Source organism: Tachysurus vachellii, chromosome 7, assembly GCF_030014155.1.
Source record: "Tachysurus vachellii isolate PV-2020 chromosome 7, HZAU_Pvac_v1, whole genome shotgun sequence".
Taxonomy (NCBI): Eukaryota; Metazoa; Chordata; class Actinopteri; order Siluriformes; family Bagridae; genus Tachysurus; species Tachysurus vachellii.
The window spans coordinates 12,691,628-12,713,482 of record NC_083466.1 but is presented as its reverse complement, the minus strand read 5'-3'; the positions used below and the strand labels follow the sequence as shown (position 1 = coordinate 12,713,482).

Below are 21,855 nucleotides of genomic sequence, written 5' to 3'. Positions count from 1 at the left end.
AGATATTGTTGATATTGTGTTTTGAGAAGGTTATATACATGTGGTACATGTTAAGGAGAGCGGATTGAGGGAGGTTATTATATTCAATATGGGCAGAAGTTATGAATAATGCAATCCTCAAGTGTTTAAGTGTATGTACAGTAGTGAGTTATGAACAGCAATTATGGTAGTGTAATTCTATGTAAAGTGTCTGCATAGTAGTATGTTATGAGCAGTATGTTATCTTGCATGCAGCTCCAGACCGATGGTGATTGACGGTAGAGTGATGGGCACTTCAGGGTAAGAAAGGAATGAGTACTACTGGGTAATACTGTCAGATGCATGTTGGAAAAAAAAACTTGAGTCAAGCAGCGGACTGTTGAGTTGAGCAAACTTCCAAGTCAAGGATGATACAATTCATTTATTTGGTTCTATATGAAATGGTCACACTACAGAGGTGTACCTATTGCCGATATAGTAAAACTCATTCTTTGTGCAAACAATGCACCTCTGTAAAACAGCATGAAATGTTCCTACAGTATATCTAGCATTGTTAAATTTTTTTAATAAACTTAAAATATTTTGCAAAAAAAACAAAAACATTCATTTGTTCAGTTCTGTGGTCACACTCAGGATGTGTATCTATAGTAAACGTAGCAAAATTCTGCAAACATTGTAAAAACTATAGAAAACATTGATTAAAAATGTTCTAAATGAATTGCTAGATCTCAAACTTTTGACGTGAAGGTTAACATTGTGGAACACCAATATCAACGAGTTACAAACAGCAGTGGTGTGGGTGAACTATTACTTTCACAGAATGTAGAACTCCAAAACCAGGAGCCTGCATAATTTAAAAAAAAAAAAGCTTGTGCAAAAGTATCATGGCTTGGGTTTGCATAGCTGCTTCTTAAACAGACTCACTATCTTTATTGATGCTGTAACTCATCATTTTAACAGCATTATGTATTCTGAATTTAGGAACCTGTTCTGAATTTGTGAACCTGAATTTCTAGAGATATGCATTCATTTTTGAATGAGTTAAGGTACTAAACTGCTTAATTACATATATTTTGATTTTGTATACATTACAGTTTTTAAGTACATTATGGTTAACCATAAATGTTCGAGCTAAAGTCAATTCTGTTGTGTGGATGACTGCATTAAGAAAATCAAAAACATGTATTATACTCACCATTATGAGTAAATACATGACACATTCTTTTCATACCAGCACTGTGTGACTGTAGTGTGACTGTATATTTGCATGAGATGCCTTGTTGTTTTTCCTTCACAGAGGTCATCCAAAAATAAAAGCCTACACAAAAATAAATTGTACTCATCAGCATTTATTTGATATCTTAATAGTATTCAAAAATGTACATAACATTCAACACAAAAGCTATGTTCCAGAAATTAGCATAAAAATAAATGGCATGGAAAAATGTATAACATATATACTTTTTAAAAAATAAATGTAGCATCTTTATTCTGTGGAACTATGAAACTAGGAAATTTTCTACTTGATGTCAGAAAGTATCAGTTTTTTTTTTTTTTTTTTAGTTTTTGCATCAGAAAATTGAATGTGTTGTACAATCAGACCTGAAAAGCATGCTTTTACAATATGCAAATATTTTAAGGGTTGTCAGTGTTTAAATCTACTTTTGTAGGCAGCTAAAATGATATTGATTTGAAACACTCATTTTCTGATTAGGTTTGACATTCAGTATCATAACATTAAGAACTCAAAATTAAACAACAGACATACTCAACGTTGATCAATTAAAATCCAAATACAAGAATAGTATGACAAGAAATATACAAGAAGAAAGTAAATGCATGATAAAACTTTGTGCTTTTAATATTTTCCCTGTAATATTGTTGGTGTTCTGTTATTTTATGTTTAATTAAAATTATTTCAAAATTATTTAATTAAAAGTCTTTCAGTTTGGAGATGACATTCGCAATAGATATCATAACGTGAGCAATTATGTTTTTGTAAGTGGAAAAAACATTCAAAAGTCTCAAGGAAGGCAAGCACTAATGGTATCAGACATATCACTTCATGTTTAATGTATAATCACATAACAAAAGGGTTAATCATATCCTAACATTCCCAGTTCTTTTAAAATAACTACAGTCAGAACTGTTGTTAATGAGACTTAGTGACTAATTGAGTGTTAAACTGAAGACTAGTGATAAACATAATACAATAAATTTGTTTTGTTTTGCTTTCTTTTTTTTCCTTTTTTTTTAAATATGGATTTTATTTTGAGGCTCCAACCTACTACATACTGTATGATCAATCTGAATCTTACCTATAGATTTTAGGGAAACCACAGACAGTAAAATTTGTGCAAGTCGAAACAAAAATGTTTTAGATTTTCCTATATAATGCCTATAATATACCTAAGGGTTTTAAGGCTGTTTATCAGTGGTTATTAGCTGCTGCCCTAGATCTTCTCTCTTTTTCTACAGCATCCATCTTACACTACATTAACTGTACTTTTTTTTTGATGAGTCATTTCAATAACCAGGGAAATTAGTAGTTAGAGACATTTTGTATACCTCTGCTGATATTTTGCCTTTAGACAGATTATGACAACATGCTGGGAGAATACTGGAACGTTGAAGCCTACTGGCCAATGTTGAAATGTAATGATAAATGGAACAGAAAATTGGTTTGATTCACTGCATAAAAATCACATCTATTTCTGTGTGTTTTTCTGTTTTGGTTTACAAAGTAAATTGAATTTCATCTGTAACTCAAAAGTTTGCAAAATAGGATTACATTTATGATGCAACAAACCAAATTTAAGTTTTAGCTGACTGTACATTTGCATATACTTTTCAGCATTTAGAATGTGATAAGTTATGTAACTGGTTTGAATAATCAGGTTTTATATTTAGCAAAATAATCTGTGCAAGAATATATAAATTAAGGATCAAGTATGAGAGATACTGGGATATTTAATATTATAGACTTTGTCACCTGTATTTCTTTTAATATCTGTATTTTTCAGCATGCCTGGATTGAAATCTTTGCAACAGTGTCATGCAGGTGCCGCAGCACAATGGCTGGAGATGGCATGTTAGTGTTAGTTATGCAAAAGACTTGACTGCAAAGGAGCAGCTCTGCTCAGAGCTATCTACCCCATGAATATTCTTATTTTTTCATCTGGGTGAAAAAACATCTCTGCTAAAGATGTACAAAAACGACTAAACGCTGAATCGCAAAGAACCTGAAAAAAGAAAACTCATACTACGGCATGTATTACCATGCACATGAATTTACATTACATACCTGATAAAATCACAAACTACAAATTATTTCGAACTCACAGCCATTGTTTTGAACCCTTTCATGGAAAATATCCCATTTTAAATGGAAGACATTGTTGGATGCTGAAATGCTTCCATTCAACATTTTTTACAAGTTGTCTACAAGACCTCAAAGGCTCAGATCAATAATGATGTGTTCAAATATCTGAGTGCTCCCCTTGAAGCTGGAAGCAAAGATGAAGTCCCTGCGGTTTGTGGAGACCACAGTAAATGAGCGCGGGGCCTGAATGTAGACCTCCTTAAAACGCTCAAAAACCTTGTCTTCTGCATTCCACAGGTAGACCTGTGAGAATGTGTAGTCACTACCTAAAGCTAGATAATAACGATCTTTAAAGGAAAATGGCTGAAGGATCATGGAACCTCTTGAAGGGAGGGCTTGAACCTCAGAGAAATGCTTGGCAGTCCAGTGTAGGACTTTGGAGTCTCCAATATATCGTGTCATAGCCAGATACAGGTCCTCTTTATTCCAGAATGCTTTGACAGCGACCACATCCTCCATGTTCGGAATTTCACCCTGTAACACAAACTTCTGTGCACTTTTGCTCCACTGGTAGATGACTGGAACTTGGGAACGACTGGCCAGAATGAGGTGAGCCTTGCCATCCAGGTTTACAAACTCTGCATCAGTATCACGGAACCACTCGTGTAGCGATTGATAGGAGTAGAAACCTTTGCCATTCCATTTATAAAGGGTTGAAAGTCCAGCCTTAGAGCTGTCAGCAATGATAAAGAACCATTCATCACCAATTTGGAAGGTCTCTATGTCATTGGGCTTGGAGATCTTGGAGACTTCAATATCCTGAAACTTGGTGAATTTGCTTTGGTCTTCATCGAACTTATAGATGTGAGAGCCACCAAACAGCTGGGCAACAATCATAAACACCAGGTTCTGGATGATCACTGACTTGCAGCCAACAATGGACTGACCTGAGGATTAAAAAAGAAATAAAGTTTGGTCATTAAGAGAAGCTTCAATAGTTTGCAAACATTGTATAGTTCTTAAAGGAAAGGCAAACTGAAATTCTGTTGCTAGTTGCAGTATAAGATACATTAATATTGTATCTGCTAGCTCAGATACAAAAGCTTTTAATAGAAGAAAAATGATCAAATACATAAGTCAAATACAGTCAGGTTTTGCTGTTAGTTACCAAAAACAAAAGAGAAAAGGCTTCTTTTCTCACTCACTGTTTTATCATTGTTCAGTACCAATGAGAAATCCAATGTACAAATTGTGGCTAATATTGGACTCTAAGTACCTGAATGCACTGCAGCTACATAACCCAATAGTGCTGGTTAACAATCTACAAGATAGTAGGGTGAGATTTGATGGCAGAGTTAGTAACATAGTTAAGATTTTTGAATCTGATCTGTTTGAGTAGAGTGTACAGACAGGTTGTGAGAGAGCTGGACAGACTTAAGAACCATAACTCTGCTGCTGCACTTGTTGCTTTATGTAGAGAGAAAGCAGGAGCTAATTCCTCCCCTTGATACCACAGCAGTCAGTTGATTTGCAGTTTATTACAGTATGTAGGTAATGTAGCCTTACAGTATGTAGGTAATGTAAATCCTTAGCCAAAGGGCAAACAATCTACCTTGTTAATTAAATCATAAAATAAAACTTGTGCACCACTGCAGATGACACATCACATGCTTACAGTATATTTTCAGCAAGGCCTGCCGTGCTCCTGCATTTTGATTGCAATTATTGATAGAGAATGCATTCAGGGTGTACATTTCATTTAGTCTGTTACATGCTTTTGGGTCTGCAGTGTACTCTAACAATTGGGGGCATTGAGATGCAGCCAGATATAGAACAGATATATACAGATTAGTCAAGTTACGCTAATAGTGTAAAATATTTGTGCTCTTGGGAAATTACAGAATATGACGGACCCATAGGCTAAGACTGCGTGAAAAGCACTAGTTAGAGGTTGTTGACATAACCGCTACTCAAAAATGTTCTATATTACTTGTTTTAATGTTGTAATGTTACCAGTAATGTTGTCATAACTCCTGAAGTTCATCTCGATGTGGTCCCACTGAAGCACCATGCAGCTCTCTATATTAGGGGCAGCGATGGTCACATACACGTCATTCTTGTGGGAGAATGTGTCCACAGAAAGAGACTCAGTGGTCACAGATTGAAGTGGAATGAAATCTGTATAAACAATGTTAGCACATAATAGTAGATGTTAGTTCAAAATGGGGTTTGCAGTGGGTAGAATATTAGAACATTTACATCAATCAAATTGCATCTTTTTTTTTTCATCAATCAAATTGCATGTGAATGTGGATCAGTGCTTAAGTCATCAGGCTTTGGGTTGGCAACTGTGAGATCAAATGCCAGCATGGCTACAGTGCCACTTTTGTGCCCTCAAGGAAGGCCTTAAACCTTCAACTGCTCACTTGTAATCCTGCCAAAATTTTTGTATGAAAAAGCTATCAATTTATCTATTGTTACAATACACACAACCTGTGGAGATGCACTCATCATGGAGACTTGTCATGTCATTGAGCCTCTTGCCCTTCATCTCCTCTGGGCCAACACACAGGATATCTGACACTGAGGCGTTGGTGTTCTTCAGCCACGTCATCAGCCATTTTGCACGGCAGTCACACTCAAATGCATTGCCTCTCAGGTCTCTGTTGAAAAAGACAGTTAGAAAGCAGATTCTGAGAAGGCAAATAAAATGTTTGAGACTAAAAGAAAAAGAATGAATATACAGTATATACAGGCACACACACAGAATGAATTTCAACACTAAGCTCACAGCTCTATTAGGGAGTCCAGATCACTGAAGAGATCTCTTGGCAAGGCTTTAAGATTGTTGTTCGCCAAAGACCTGTGGGGGTTACAGACAGCATCTGAATCAATTTCATAAGTGTGTAAGTAGGAAAATAAGATGAGTAATAATATAAACTTACAGATGAGTCAGGTCCCTGAGTCCTCTAAAGGAATATTTCGAAGCAGTCTCAATTTTATTGTTTTCAATGAACCTATAAGATTAAAGATTTAGACAGATTGTACAGTATAAATTAGGATTGCACAAAGAGGAAAAGAAAGCATGTATAAGCAAAACACTTATCTTAAAAAACAAGTACTTTAGAAGTAATATGATACTGTGCCTGTTAAAACCATTAATCTTACAGGAGATATATCATTATACTAGAAGGGAAGGGGAGGATGAACGTACATAGCAAAAAAAGGCAATTTATTAATGCAAGCTAACTGGGGATGTTTCCATTGTGGTATAGATATTTACTGACACAAAAGTAATTTCACTTACAAATATTCAAGGTGTGGTAGGCCAGAGAATGCATCATCTTTAATTGTGGTAAGAGCATTTGAATTAAGTAATCTGTAGAAACCAATAGAGAGCATAAAAACACAAAACACTGTATCATGTAGCGGCTGTGACTGCATCATAATCTCACTGAGTCAGTTGTAAATGCATTGTACACAACAAATACATAAAGCTTTAATAAAATGTTTATTAAATACAAGGGTATATAAGTAAATATTTTTCTAACCAATGCAGAATCTGATATTAACACAGATTCAGATCTATTTTTATCCTTTACACAGTAAGTCAAAGCTAGCATCATGTCTCCAGTAGATAAAGTTAACAATAGCCTTGTCCTCCATATGTCACAGACAGACCATATCAATTTTCACATGAGAAACGTACAGTTATGCTGATAATTCAACTGGAACCCTAGTCTACAGGTTTAATACAAGTTATAAACCTGCCCTTCCTTGTTATGACTTTCTTATGTTTATTGCACATTCATTCATTTAAACACAATATACAAGATATATGTTTGATAATGATACAATATATATGAGAAAAAATGATCCATCAAACAATCTATGGTCTAAGTGGATGACTCTTTTAAAAAGTATACCTTATTTTCTTTGATATTCATATTGCACATTTAGCATGCATTTGGGAATCTTGACACAGGTTTTCACATCCTATTCTAACAATGTTAATCAGCAGTGGTTGAACATTGAGGTGTTGGACTTACAGCAGCTGAAGAGATGGCATGTGTGCAAACACGGCCTCCCTGACCTCAAAGAAGGTCCCATTCACAATGCTCCTGAAAAACATAGGCACATTCTCACGAGGGACACGTGAAAATTAACAAACATGATAAATAACGACGTTAAATATCTTATCCTCTTGCAGCACGGAGAAAGTACAGATCACGGCTACCTGTGATTATTCTTTTTAGTCTCCCAAAATACATTATGCTGTACGCTGCGATCTTCTTCGTAATGACAACACATACATCACACAGGTAGGCTAATAATTGCTTTATAATTTACTGTATCTAGCAGATCAGATCGCACGTGGAAAACAGATTTATTTTGCGATAAATGGGAACACTTACAGTGAGTTGACATCGCCCGGTGTGGTCCGCGGCACAAATGAAGAGCCGACGCAGATGATGGACTCCTTGGAGCAGCTGCAAGATGAAGGGCACTTCACTGGCTTTTTGCCCGTGTGGCCCGACGACACTAAGCACAGCAGCACAGTGAGCAGTATCACAGCGTAGCGTTTAATAACGGCCAGCATGTTGATGTTGTCGGGGCAGTTTGCATGTGTGAGTGAGTGAGTGAGTGAGTGAGAGAGCGGATGGAGCTGAGGTGAGGAGGCTGAGAGCGGTCCGCCCTGCACCACGAGAATGCAGCAGTGAACCAAAGCTACTGACATCAGCGAATCAGCTGCATCTCTCTCTCTCTCTCTCTCTCTCTCTCTCTCTCTCTCTCTCTCTCTCTCTCTCTCTCATTGCTTTATTACTGATCAACGCACCCAGTGCTGGAGACTACAGCTAACATGAAACGCTCACACTCAATCCATAATCTATAGATTATAGATTATTAATCTATAATCTATATAGATTAAGTACATAACTGGTAAAAAGGATTGTTAAACATGTAGGTAGATATCTGAACTGTAATAACCTGTTAAAGCTTTGCACCTGTCTACTTAAAATATACAAACGAATGGTACACTTATGCCATATAAGTGTACCATTCGTTTGTATCTTTTAAGTAGACAGGTATTAACCATCACAGTCATAAAAAATACCAAAAGTATTAACCATCACAGTCATAACAACTAATGATGGTCATCCCTTTGCTGTTATAATAACCTTCAATCTTCTGGAAGAAAGTTATCCATTAGATTTTGAAGCATATCTATGGGACTTTTGTGCTCATTCAGCCACACTGGTAAAGTTGGGACAGGTTTGGGACCTTTAGTTCCAGTGAAGGGAAATCTTAAAAGCTACAACATAAAAAGATATTCTAGACATTTGTTGGCTTTCAGTTCAACACATAGTTGACTGCATCACCCCAGCAACACGGTTGCTCATTCATTTTAGTCAGAAAGTTTTGTTTAGTTTGTTATTCACTTTATCATCACGATATTCAGTGTGGGGTATGGAAAGCACACACTAGTTAGATCTAGTGAGATACTGAGTTATTAGTGTGTGGATAGCCCAGGTATATGTGATAAACCTGTCATCTAAATAAAGCAAAGCAACACACAAAACGAATGGGGGTTTGTATTAATAAACAATAAACAGTACATGTTTGTAAAATGGGAACTGGGGCCAACAAAAGCCTCATATATATCATGATTATCTGACATAGAGAGACAGACAGACAGAGTAACAAACAGAAAGAGAGAGTTCATTATGATGTTCACTCTAACCTTCAGCAATTATATGATCATTGTGTTGCAGTGCATCAGAACAAGTCAACCAAGAATGCTAAAAATACATATTTTATTCAGTTGTTTTGATACACACCCCACATTTAGACTTGGATAAAATAAATCTCTTAACACAGTCTTGCTGTTTATTCTGAAAGAACAGAGGATTAACATGTAAACTGGGAATGTAATGTACTGCAGTTCAGCACCTTGGAGAGAGACGATTTTACTGTCAGAGCACTGATGATTTGATCCACAAGTTGTGACCACTAATAAATTGCAATTAATAAACGTAAAACAACAGCAATTCTTAGGAATTGTTTTTAAACAGTTTCCACACTGAAATCCACACTGAAATCCACACTGAAATCACGACTGTGCTATCATAGACTTGAGCACTGCAGTGAGACTGATCAATATTCCATAATCATCAAGCAGAAGTTTATGTCCGGCTATTAGCCACTCTGTACAAAATGCTATGGTGCAAAGTCAGCAGCAGGCTATACAAAGAGTAAGAAGGGAAATAATAATGTGTACAGATAGAGTGCAAACGAATAAACTGTTGACTCAGCACAGAGAGAGAGAGAAGGGGGTGCATTGCTGCAGAAAAGATAAGTCAGAAGGAAAAATATATATTTAAAGTAAAAACTGGAACAAAGAAGAGAAAGGGGAGTAAGCAAAAGAGATGGTTTCAGATCATCTTCCATGAATTATTAACGGCAGTGATGCTGCGCTTAACATAAATTCCCTTATCCAGTGCTTGGAACAGGCTGACTCAACATTTTGTTGCAAGAAACAGATGCTGCACATCCCCTCAACTGAACCAACAAATAAAACCAAAAAACACTGTTGTTCCCTGGCTGGGAATCAAACCTTGGCCAGAGCAATGAGCATGCAAAGGCTTAACCACTAGTCAGAGACCAAAATAAGTAAATAAATAATGAATACACAATTCTGTGTATATATACTGACCAATTTTCATGAGCTGAACTCAAAGATCTAATACTTTTTCTAAGGCCTATTTCTCTCAAATATTGTTCACAAATCTGTGTTAGTGAGCACTTCTCCTTTACCGAGATAATCCATCCACCTCACAGGTGTGGCATATGAAGATGCTGATTAGACAGCAAGATTATTGCATATGTGTGCATTAGGCTGGCCACAATAAAAGGCCACTCTAAAATGTGCAGTTTTTATCACACAGCACAATGCCAAAGATGTCGCAAGTTTTGAGGTAGCGTGCAATTGGCATGTTGACTGCAGGAATGTCCACTAGAGCTGTTGCCCGTGAATGCCAAAGGCATTTCAGAGAATTTGGCAGTACATCCAACCGGCCTCACAACCGCAGACTATGTGTAACCACACCAGCCAAGGACGTCCACATCCAGCATATTCACCATCAAGATCATCTGAGAACAGCCACCCGGACAGCTGCTGGAACAACCGTTTAGCATATCCAAAGAATTTCTTCACAAACTGTCAGAAACCATCTCAGGGAAGCTCATCTGCATGCTCGTCATCCTCATCGGTGTCTCGACCTGACAGCAGTTCGTCCTCCTAACGGACATGAGTGGGCAAATGCTCACTTTCGATGGCATCTGGCACTTTGGAGAGGCATTCTCTTCATGGATGAATCCCGGTTTTCACTGTACAGGGCAGATGGCAGACAGCGTTTATGTGGGTGAGTGGTTTGTTAATTTCATTGTGGATTGAGTGGCCCATGGTGGTGGTGGTGGGGTTATGGTATGGGCAGGTATGCTTTGGACAACGAACCCAGGTGCATTTTATTGATGGCATTTTGAATTCAGAGATACCGTGACGAGATCCTGAGGCCCATTGTTGTGCTATTTATGTACGACCATCACCTCATGTTGCAGCATGATAATGCACAGTCCCATATTGCAAGGATCTGTACACAATTCCTGGAAGCTGAAAACATCCCAGTTCTTGCATGGCTAGCATGCTCACCAAACATGTCACCCATTGAACATGTTTGGGTTGCTCTGGATCAGCGTATACGACAGCATGTTCCAGTGCCTGCCAATATCCAGCAACTTCGCACAGCCATTGAAGAGGAGTGGACCAACATTCCACAGGCCACAATCAACAACCTGATCAACTCTATGTGAAAAAGATGTGTTGCACTGCACTCCCCCCCCCCCTTGTATCCAGCCTAAGACACAACTGTGTAATAATAATGCTGTCTAATGTCTAATGCATATCTCGATTTGTGAACAATATTTGAGAGAAATAGGCCTTTTGTGTACATAGAAAGATCTTCTTAGATCTTCAGCTCATGAACTGAAAAATGGGGGCAAAAACAAAAGTGATGTGTTTATAATTTTCTTCAGTGTAGTTCAAATCCCACTGGTTCTTAATTTTTAGGACACCCTGTAGTTACTGCATAATTAAGCTTACACTCTAAGTAATAAAGGTTCCACAATAGTTCTTTGGATAGTTGCGGGTTCTATGTAAGCAGTTTTGCTTGGAAACCTCTGAAAGGGAATCATTTTCTTAAAGAGATTTTAGTGAGACAAACCAAAGTTGCTAGGCATCAGTTGTTCCAGTAACCTAGCTGTACATAAATTCCTGTACTGTAGGTCAGTACAGAAGAAAAGAAATGATACCTTTATGGTGACTCAATGGCACAGTGGTTAGAATTGCTGCCTCACAGCTCGAAAGGGCCTGACCCTGAGCTCAGGTTACTGTTAAAGTGGCATATAGCATGTTCTCCCTGTGTACATGTATGTTTTCTCTGAGTACTCTGGTCTCTTTCCAAGTATAAATAAAAGAAAATATTTGGACTTGTTAAACAATGTTGCCTGTAGGTGTGAATGTGTGTGCGTGTGCACTGGACTGTCCTCGCCACTGTATGTATATTGCAATGCAACATGCAAAATGCAACAAGTGTATGTGCAATGCATCTGAATGGTATGGATTAGCGATTATCACTTGCTGTTTACCAGATAATTCATGACTTAAGCAAGTGAATTTTAGTGCAATAAAAGAATCCATACTTATCATATTGAAATTCAAATCCAATTATTATAACCTGTTTTGGAAACACTAGTAAAGTTAAGCAAAATTGCATTTGGTGGAACAATAATGAAAGTATGTACCACAAATTAAATACTATGCCGTTCTCAACAGACTTGAATTCTCCTTTTTTTATTTCAATTTTAAGAACATAAAATAACTGCCTAAATGTCTACTGCTAAACCTCCGCTCCTGAGGCACAGAGCACATGCACTCGTACACAGCGTAAGTGGATTAGTAAAGGTGATTTCAGTTCCTCTGGCTTGTATTCAAGTTTTCAATATAATCAGGTATAGAGTAGGTTTCATAACCTCACTTGTGTTTCCCTGTAGGCTTCCCATTTATATTCTAAATGGGTTCATATCCTTGGCAATAGCACACTGTTTTATATCCAGTGTTACTGATCCACAACCTAGGGAGCAAGCATACACTGCTAGCCCCTTTCTTATATCCTTCTTCTACTGCAGTTGTGGTCGCAATAGAGCTGGTTTAGTTCCAATTGAAGCAAATGTGTACCTTCCCATATTTGATATGATATATTACCCCTTGCAGACATCCCCATTTAAGAGCTTCTGTAAAAACTATGCTGACTCATTAAAGGAATGAAATGAAATAGATTTATTAATAATTGTCTTCATTTCTAGACCAAATATTTTGGCTTGATAGCGGAGACCAGCAACTAAAAAAAACTCAGCATGTAACACTTTTTAGAGCTACTTTCCAGTTTTAAAACATAACAGGATACAACTGGCTTTTTTATTGAAATTTGTCCAGAGGAGAAGTGCAGATCTCTGACAGATCTCTCAGATTTTTTTAAGGCTGTATTCGGTTTAAGGAACTGTTTGGTCATCAGGACTTGAAGGTGAGGACACTGACTCACACTTCTCTCCCTTTGTGTCTTTCTTAAGACCCTTAAGGCATTTGTCCAGCCTTTTGATAGAGAGCGCCACATCTTTTTTGGTGATGCCAACAGCAGAAGCAGCATTAAGGTATGGGCATGGGTAGACATCCGAATGTGACATGAAGCCACGAAATCTGTGTCCGCTCACAGTCTGTTCAGCTCCCAGTGGCACAACCCTGAAACAACAGGGAGGAAATAAAAACAGGAACAATTTTAGAATCTACAAAGATACTGCATCTGCCACTCTTTTAAAGAAGGTTAAAATGTGGTTGGGAAATCATTCTGCAAAAAGAACAGTGTTAAAGGAATTTTCCTATGATAATATTGATAAAAGACAAGAAAATAATACAGAATGTAAGACCACGTATTGCACCATAAAATAGTTTACTCTTAATACTCTTCATACAAACATACAGCAACTTGCGGCAACAACATGACCAGAGAGTGTTCAATGAGATCTGAAGATTTCTGGCAACATGAGCGACAGCAAGCATTGGCCACTAGCTGTGGATGTGTTCAGAGACATGACAAAGTGGATAAAACTTTATGCAAATATGGAGTAATTTGCTGCAGCGAATATCAATGGAAAAAAATTGTAGAGCGCATGTGAAAAGTGGCCACTAAAAGTGTGTTAGGCCATGTTTCCACTTGCAATTATAACTTGGCAACAATACTAAAACCTCTGATTAATACTAAATTAACCCTCACATTAGTACACAATTCAGCAGATTGTTCACATTGATCTGAAATTGGCTCTTACTATAGGAAAATGTGGAACCTTTGGAAAATACCCCTTAAATCTCCCAGGACCTGTTGACATTATTCACCTATATAAGTGCATACCTTTTGTTATTAGTTACACTGCAGATATACTGTATATGTATTATATAATAGTATGTTAATCTGAATAGATTTAATAAAAAAATGGAAAGTTAATGGCTTGAGATAAATAAGGAGGTTCAATCATGAATATTGAAATCAAGAGTTCTGAGAAAAAAACAGCAAATTTAGGGATAAATACAACTGAATATTTAGTATAATATAGGAACATGGTGTGTAATAAAGTAGTACTCCATTTGAGATAAAAGGCTGACTATAATGGGTATTAAAATATTCAGCATCTATTGGTCAGTACTGCCAAGTTAGCAGAAAAAGCTCACCTGGCTCCCGACACCTGTCTGGTGAAGAGCATAGAGCCCAGCTGGGTAACGGCTTTATCACAGTTAGCCTGAAGTCCATCCAGGGACATAGCTGAGGAGGACAAAATGACAAAACCACAAACATTGATTTATTCTCAGCTCACTAATTTTACTGACCTACAATAACTTTCATAGGGAAATAACTGAAGCAGTGTGTGCAAGTGTTTTGCTGATGAATAAATGAATGTGTGTCTTACCCAGTGATATGGGATTATGTGGTGTGTGCAGCAGTCTCTCCCCATGCCTATCAGCCAGTGTCTTCAGCTCTTGAGCCAGGTGGGTGTACAGCTCCTTCAGGCAGTGCAAAGACACAGTTATAAATAGCCTCACAATGATCAGCCTTTTCTTGCTGTACATACTGTTTACTGCTCATGTTGCAATTTTCCATCTGCTGGCCTACTCCCTCCATCTGCTTCTCTATTCCTCACTCCTGCTGTCCTATTGCCCCTTTCTCCCTCCCTCTCCCTTTTCTCTTTCTGTCTTTCTCTACATGCCTTTATTATCATCCCATTAGGTCAACTAATGCTTTAATGGTAGTTGTGAACTATGAGTAGCTGAAGCAGCAGCACATGATAATAAGTCCTGTGTGCACATAGTAAACAATGGAATGTTTCATTTTTTTCCTGTTTGTTTTTGTCTTGAAGATACGTGTAATTATAATTCAAATGTATGGAAAGCTGGGATGTATGTAGTACTGCTAGGATGTATGTAGTACTGCAGTCATAAACAAACCACACTGGTTATTTAGATTTCACAACCTTCCAAATAAGAACTTACATTTACATTATGTTTCATGATGAATGAGCAAAATTCAAACAAGACCTATAGAAAGCAAAATGATCATTTATTTTTAAAATTTACTAGACAAAAGCAAATCTAGTCACTTGCATGCTTGTTATTCAGAAATACACAATTTTACAGGATTTGTAGAGTTTCTATTACCACTTTTGTAGGTATAAACCACTCTGCATTTTGTCCTGTCAAAGTCAATCAGATCCTTACACATTCCAATTTTTCCTGCTTCCAACACATCCACTTCAAAAACTGACTGTTTACTTCTTGTCTTAAATATTCCACCCATTTACATATGCCACTTTAATAAAATCATCAATGTTATTCACTTCAGTTGTCAGTGTGTTTAATGTTAGGGCTTTAATGTTACTTTCAGTTTGCTAACGAAAACTCCACAAATGAAAATTTTGCTCAGTGTCCAGAATCTGCATGTTACATCTGCCATAAAAATTAAGTTGTCTTTTGCAACCTTAATCACATAATTCTATTCAATTTAATTTTATTTGTAGATTCATTTTAACAATGGGCATTGTCAGGATGCAGCTTTCCAGACATACACAAATATTATGTTTCAGATGTCTGATGCAATCTAAATGGCTCTAATCCTCATCTGCATGGCACTGGATATAACTGCATACTATATAGTCAGAAAGTGTATTTTTGTTCATTTATGAACTTATGAGCAATTTCAGTATGAGAATCAAAGTAATTTCTGAGTACAAGACATCAAACTTAAGTTTGATGTTAAATGGAGATAAAATATTCAGTGATGAAGACTTAAGTGTAAACTGTTCTTAACAATTGCAGTCCTAATTCTACTAAAAGAAGAACATGCACAGACATCTTTATGGTTTAAAATACCTAAGGTACTTTACATTTGAGCAGAATACCAACTGTATTACGGACAATACTTTATACATAAACTAAATATCTTCATACAAACTGGATATTGTTTTCTCATCATGTTGATTTTTTTCTGTGGGTTTGTTGGTTTATGATTGTTTTCTCCTATCCAGATAGAGATAAATGTACATATGTAAATGCAGCATGCTATGTATCATATGAAGGTAATATAATGTTCCTTTGTTACTTTTTTAAGCCAAGAGAAGAATTATTGCAGCTATTCCTTTGTGACATGGTAATTTATCCACATGAGCATCAGTACATGCAGGTGCACTAAAACAACTACCACAGCCTTTTTGTTTGTAAAAGCCTCAGCTCCCCTCAATCAATATTTCCTGCTGGCTCTCTTTTCTCTTTTGTTAATGTTAGCAGGTGCTGCAGAGAAAGAAGCATTCCATCATATTGGGCATTGAATGTATTATTGCACTGTGTTGGCGTTGTACCTTTCTCTCAGCCAAGAGTTTCTTATAACCACTGGCCCCGAGGCTGAGCAGAGTGATAAGCACATCCAGAGAAGGGGAAGCTGATGCACGACCTGTTGGAGGGCAATAAATCAGGATAAATTATTTTTCATATTCATAAAATATTTGTGCCTTCTGTTTTGTTAGAAAAGGAAGTTTGTCTGTTAAACTTAGTCTACTAGGAATTGTAAGAGATATGGAGAACTCAACATAGTAAAAACCTGTCCTGAACGGAGTGCACAATCAATATTACAGCATTTGGCATTCTCGCTGCAGTAGGAGGGTGGAAATGGTGCAGATGGTTTAAAAAAAAAAAACTCAGAAGTGGTATACTGAACGTTGAGTCAAATAAACAGCAAATAAACTGAAATGTTCAAATCGAGTCTGTCATTCAAAAACGCATTCACAGACATAAACTGTAAGTGATTCACACACTAACCTGGATACATTTTACTGATCTCTTTAATGAATTCTTCATCAAAGCCTGCAATTATGGCACCTCCAACAGGAACCATGAAATTTTTGTCCAAGCTTTGAACAAAGGCATCAATTCTGCCCACTCGTGCACCCTGTAAATACACTAGATTACCTGACATGTCTGAACACTAAGCAAAGTCAACAACAAAGTGCTACAGAAGAAAAGTGTGTGTACTTTACCTGCTGTATGAGGTGCATGCATTTAGATGACTGCACTCCATAGGCATTGTTGACTATATGAGGGATGCTATATTTGGCACACATAACCGCGAGCTCTTCCAACCTGTACAATAAGAGGCAGAAGAGTTTTCTCTTACAACTTACATATATTGCTTCTGAGTGGTGCTACAGAAAAGTTGTATCATGAATTTCCATATCATGCTGAGATCACAATTCCCAATGATGTCACAGCATCCGTCATGTTTAGCATTGAGCATAGAACATTCACAACCAATTAGAGATGGCCTGAGGGAGGTAGAAGTGGCAGAATCTCCCCCCTATTAATGACAGTGATACCAAGTATGGGAGGCTGTGAGCTCGTGCATGCAGACGTGAACGAATAGGATTTTCTTCTGACTGTTACGCCACCCCATAAAAATGCATGAGTAGCAGTTGAGTTGAGCAAATGATGAGGTTGCATGTCTTTACGTACCTCAGAGGAAGCATGTTAAAGCCTACACTATTCCTTGTTGGTAACCTTAAATATAGTTTATAACTATATAACCATATGCAAAACATTTCATAACTTATGCCGCTTCTTTTGATACCATAGAATGTTTTTCCGATTAAATAGCTTTAAAGTTCTGAGGTCTGAGAAAGGGCCTAACTGGCCAGTTGACCTGCCTGTCAGGGACACGAGGAGCAAAACAGGAAGTGGTGGAATGGACACAGAGGACATTCTCAGCTCCCAGCTCTTCAATCTTCCTCTCCACAGCCTCCAGGTCTGTCCTCAACTCATCTCCTTCCAGAATATTTTCAATGACCACCGGCTCAAACCCTGCTCAAATTTAGACCGGACAGTAAATATCTTTCATAAGTTATTTAACATAAAATAAACACACTGCTTGTGTGTTTATCTCTCCACCACAACTGAACAGTGTTGACCATGCAGTGAGGTTTTGTTCTGTGCACAATATCAACTAAAAAAACAACAAAATATTTCGAAATATAACTCAAGTTGTCTTCCTGCAGTTAAACAATAACACAGACTATAGTGTCTGATTGGCTTTTCTTTAATAAATAAGCTGAATTATTTTGTAATGTCATATTGTAGATGTCAGTGTCCTACCTGCAGTGACCATGGATTTGAAACAGGACTTCTGGTCAATGCGCGGCCAAAGAATATAGCGTGCCGACGGCCTCCTGTGTCGGAGTGTCAGGAAACACAGGGTCAAGCTCATTCCAGTTGCCATGGGCACCACAAAGCATGATGACACACTTCTTACACCTGGGTGAAGAAAACAGCTCCATCCAATACCTTTATTAACACAAGAAATCTATTTCTCCATGGGTTTAAACAACATTGTGACATTCACCGCTAAATCTGAGAACATCCAGCACTACTGAATTGGTGATCTTGTTGAGGAGACTGGATCCAGCGGCCTTTGGCTGAACTGCAGCGATGTCACCAGAGCGGCCGATGCCGTGGATCAGTCTAAAATAGAGAACCGAACATAAAGGCGCTTTGCATTATTCTGCAACATTTATTATACAGTACATCTCATATGTTACATGAACACAAACAGAGCATTCAGTGATATATAAACAAAAAATGGTTACAACGACATCTTATTTATTATCCTTGGTTGAGGGTAGTGAACTACGAAGTATATGTAACTACTGAATACTTTGTGTTGGAACACACTAATACAGTTTTAATACATTTGATGATTATTGCTATTGTCCTGTAAACTGCTTGAAGGTTGTATATATGTAGTTTAGGCAAGATTCTGGTTTCAGCATTTTTCACATATGTATTTGTTATATATTGTTTTGTAAATACCATGTATCATCAATATCATGTCTATAACATATCTGTGGTTAAGCAAAATCCTTAGCAGACAGACATTTATTTCATTGTTTTTGTCTCTCACAACCACAGCCTTATGTGTAAATGAGCAACTTTAGAAAGTTTATTTCCTCACTTTATAGCACTCATCATGTCTTTATTCTTGAAAATCCTGTTTCCCAAAGGTAATAGGTAACATATAAACAAGCATATCTACCCATCCCAGACATTTTCTGTAGCATTTATCCTACGCAGAGTCACAAGGAGCCTGGAGCCTATCCCACGGGACTCGAGGCAGAAGGCGGGGGACTCCCACACAGGTGCCAACCCTTCACAAACCACAACTGTACACAATATGGAAAATGTAGAGATGCGAATAAGCCTTCAACGCATGTCTTTTGAGGAAAGAAACAAGAATACTAACCCCAAAACCCCAAAGCGTGGGAAGAAAATGCAAGTGTCTGCCCCTTGCATAAAGTGCAAAGCTAAAATGCCCCCGAACCCCTGCTGCATACGTTAAAGAATTTTATAAACGTTTCAAAACAAATCATTCTCATACAATCAACTGGCAATAATTAATTGCGGTATCTATTATTTAAAAATTTTGCCTTTGCCATTTTTTAAAAATATACACGACTTTTATTTAATCTAATGTTTAAGGCTGATATTTTTCTGCTCTTCTTAATGTGTATGTGAATTTTTTCCTACTGTTATGCTTATATTACAAAAGTGGCATAAAAACACAATTCGTATGACAATTAATTGTCAGTCACAATGTAATTTTTGTGAAAGGAGCACTCAGGTGTGATGTTGTTCCTTAATATGTAGCTCATAAATTATGAGTTATATTATAGATTCTATTCAATGTTACACAATTCAATTGAAAAGACAAAGCTCTTAGATTTATCATCAAATGCATGGGTTTGCTATAAACCTTATGAACTACTAATGCAGCAAGTAATATTTAAATTCCCTCTCATTTTACCCAGAGCTGTGCTGTAGCTCACCAGGCCACTACTTCTAACAACATAACCAAAACAAATATTATCAGTAACCTGTAATGTCTTCGGGCCACCAGGTCAGAGGCAACTCGACCCTCTCTCTCTCCAACTCCACAGTTCCCTAAGAAATTATTACTGTCCATGACGGCGAGCTCGTTCAGAAAGAGCTCTATGGTGCTCTCACTCCATCCCTCCTCTGGACACTTGCCCTGGTAAGACAGAGAAAAATCAGATGACAGATGAACATGGTGTTAAATGAAAGGTCTAAAATCTAAACCTATCAATAGCTCAACAATCAAACAATTAGGGATAAGCAATGCATTATATCATGATGTTTTATCGATTGCATAATAAGACTGATGTGAGGCAAAGTATTACACATGAACACATACTTCAGGGCAGACAAGCAGCTTTCATTTATGATTTGGAAGTGGTCTGTAAGGCCCTAGTGGGTTTACGATAAACTGAAAAGCTCTAAATCTTTTTGTTCTAACATTTACATTTACAGAATTTGAATACATTAACTCTGGTTCACCAAGTTAACCAAACAAACAAAATCTCATAACACTGACAGTCACATATGAAAAACATGCATCACAGAAGACAGAAATTGTAGTGACATCATTGTCCAAAAGCCTGAAACCACACTGAAAATCTGGCATTTCTTTTTAAAAAACTACTTTAAAATGTTAGGTCTAGGTATTTTATTTCTAGGTCCCAGTTTAAATTTAAACAGAAGATATCGACCATGTTATCTCCTTTGTACAAAATTTCAAAGTCAGAATTTCCTAATGTCTAATCTCATCTATTGGAGCATGCGATCAGACGAGACACTCTGATGGCTTTGATCTAAAGTGGATCATGAGGATTTGCACAAACTTGTGGAGTCCATGCCAGCTCGAGTGCATACTGTTATTAAAGCAAAACAAAAAGGGGTGAACAATCCGAATATTAGGAAACTCAAGGTCATGTAATGTGTTCATTCCAGTATTTCTGCACACACAATATTGATTGAACATACAGTACTTACACCGCTGTTTTTGTGTATTGTCTTGTGTGTATTGTCTTTGGTGTGATGTCTTGTATTTTTTGTTTGCACAGTCTTTTGTCCTGCTCTGTTTGCACAGATGCACTTTACAGTATTTATCTAAGACTAACTTACTAAGTCCTTATAGCTCCTAGAAACCTTGTCTCATTTCACTCTGTACACTGTGCAACAACTACATATAGATGAAATGACAATAAAAGCTTCTTGACTTGACTTGATGCAAACATGTCAAAGATCCCAACAGTTATGGTTAATAATATCATGTATCATTTGGAATATTTGTTGTGTTGAATTAGACAAACGCACACACAATATAGTGCTCTGAGACTTTTGGACCTGACAGCAGCAGTATATATTAATGGTGTGTAATAAATGTGCAGGATATTGTTCAGCACAGGTTTGTGAGATGTTTACCTGCTGTAGCAGAGTCCTGATGAGTAGCTCATGACTGCGCCGAGCCTGCACACCCTGCCTCATGTAGGAAACAGACACCAGCTTCTCACACACACTCAAGTTTTCCTCATTCATACCTGACGCTTTCTAATAAACTGTACACTCAACTGAACATGTGAACAAATCACTACAGGGTGTTAGTCCTGTTTTCTAGATATTTCTGCTTTGCACTAGGACTAAAACTTATCCCACGTTTATTGTTATTCTGTAACCTGCTTCAGAACACAAATACAAACACAACCTTTACAGAATTTGGCCGGTTTACTTACTAAATGCAGGATCAACGTGTCTAAATAATGATTAGTCAGCATGGGTAAGTCCTAAATGTTATTCATGTGGATATGTAATGCACTAGATATGGTGTATAACCCATTATTTCACTCCCTAAACAGGGCACTTATCTAGGGAGAAGGGAACAGCTTTGGGTTCCATCCCAGCCAATGACAACCACTATACACTTCCTGTTTATACATCTTCCTAAACTCAGCCCACTGACGGAGCTTTACTGCTTCAAAATAAAAGTCATGTCTGT

At 37.3% G+C, this 21,855-nt stretch overlaps 2 protein-coding genes across 2 annotated transcripts; both read right to left on the bottom strand.

Moving 5' to 3' along the window:
* Positions 1 to 1,853: 1,853 nt before the first annotated feature.
* Positions 1,854 to 8,023, bottom strand: lgi2a (leucine-rich repeat LGI family, member 2a). Its single transcript, XM_060873457.1, has 8 exons — positions 7,717 to 8,023; positions 7,351 to 7,422; positions 6,609 to 6,680; positions 6,247 to 6,318; positions 6,093 to 6,164; positions 5,795 to 5,964; positions 5,315 to 5,479; positions 1,854 to 4,248 (listed from the first exon to the last, which is right to left on the bottom strand). Exons 1-8 carry the CDS (start codon positions 7,899 to 7,901, stop codon positions 3,431 to 3,433), a joined length of 1,626 nt encoding a protein of 541 aa, XP_060729440.1. The 5' UTR covers positions 7,902 to 8,023; the 3' UTR covers positions 1,854 to 3,430.
* Positions 8,024 to 12,683: 4,660 nt separating this feature from the next.
* Positions 12,684 to 21,736, bottom strand: sepsecs (Sep (O-phosphoserine) tRNA:Sec (selenocysteine) tRNA synthase). The gene is made up of 11 exons (XM_060874393.1): positions 21,285 to 21,736; positions 19,877 to 20,031; positions 18,349 to 18,467; positions 18,102 to 18,260; positions 17,657 to 17,810; positions 16,994 to 17,096; positions 16,776 to 16,905; positions 16,319 to 16,410; positions 14,378 to 14,471; positions 14,142 to 14,232; positions 12,684 to 13,157 (listed from the first exon to the last, which is right to left on the bottom strand). Exons 1-11 carry the CDS (start codon positions 21,396 to 21,398, stop codon positions 12,911 to 12,913), a joined length of 1,458 nt encoding a protein of 485 aa, XP_060730376.1. The 5' UTR covers positions 21,399 to 21,736; the 3' UTR covers positions 12,684 to 12,910.
* Positions 21,737 to 21,855: the final 119 nt, after the last annotated feature.

Coding starts and splice junctions, on each gene's coding strand:
- sepsecs (XM_060874393.1), bottom strand. CDS start 21,398: ATGAATGAGGAAAACTTGAGTGTGTGTGAGAAGCTGGTGTCTGTTTCC. Junction 18,468..19,876: donor GTGGCCCGAAGACATTACAG/GTTACTGATAAT, acceptor TCTCTATTTTAG/ACTGATCCACGGCATCGGCC. Junction 17,097..17,656: donor GCTCCTCGTGTCCCTGACAG/GCAGGTCAACTG, acceptor CTTATTGTACAG/GTTGGAAGAGCTCGCGGTTA.
- lgi2a (XM_060873457.1), bottom strand. CDS start 7,901: ATGCTGGCCGTTATTAAACGCTACGCTGTGATACTGCTCACTGTGCTG. Junction 7,423..7,716: donor CCGGGCGATGTCAACTCACT/GTAAGTGTTCCC, acceptor TATGTTTTTCAG/GAGCATTGTGAATGGGACCT. Junction 4,249..5,314: donor GAGTTATGACAACATTACTG/GTAACATTACAA, acceptor TTTAATCCTCAG/GTCAGTCCATTGTTGGCTGC.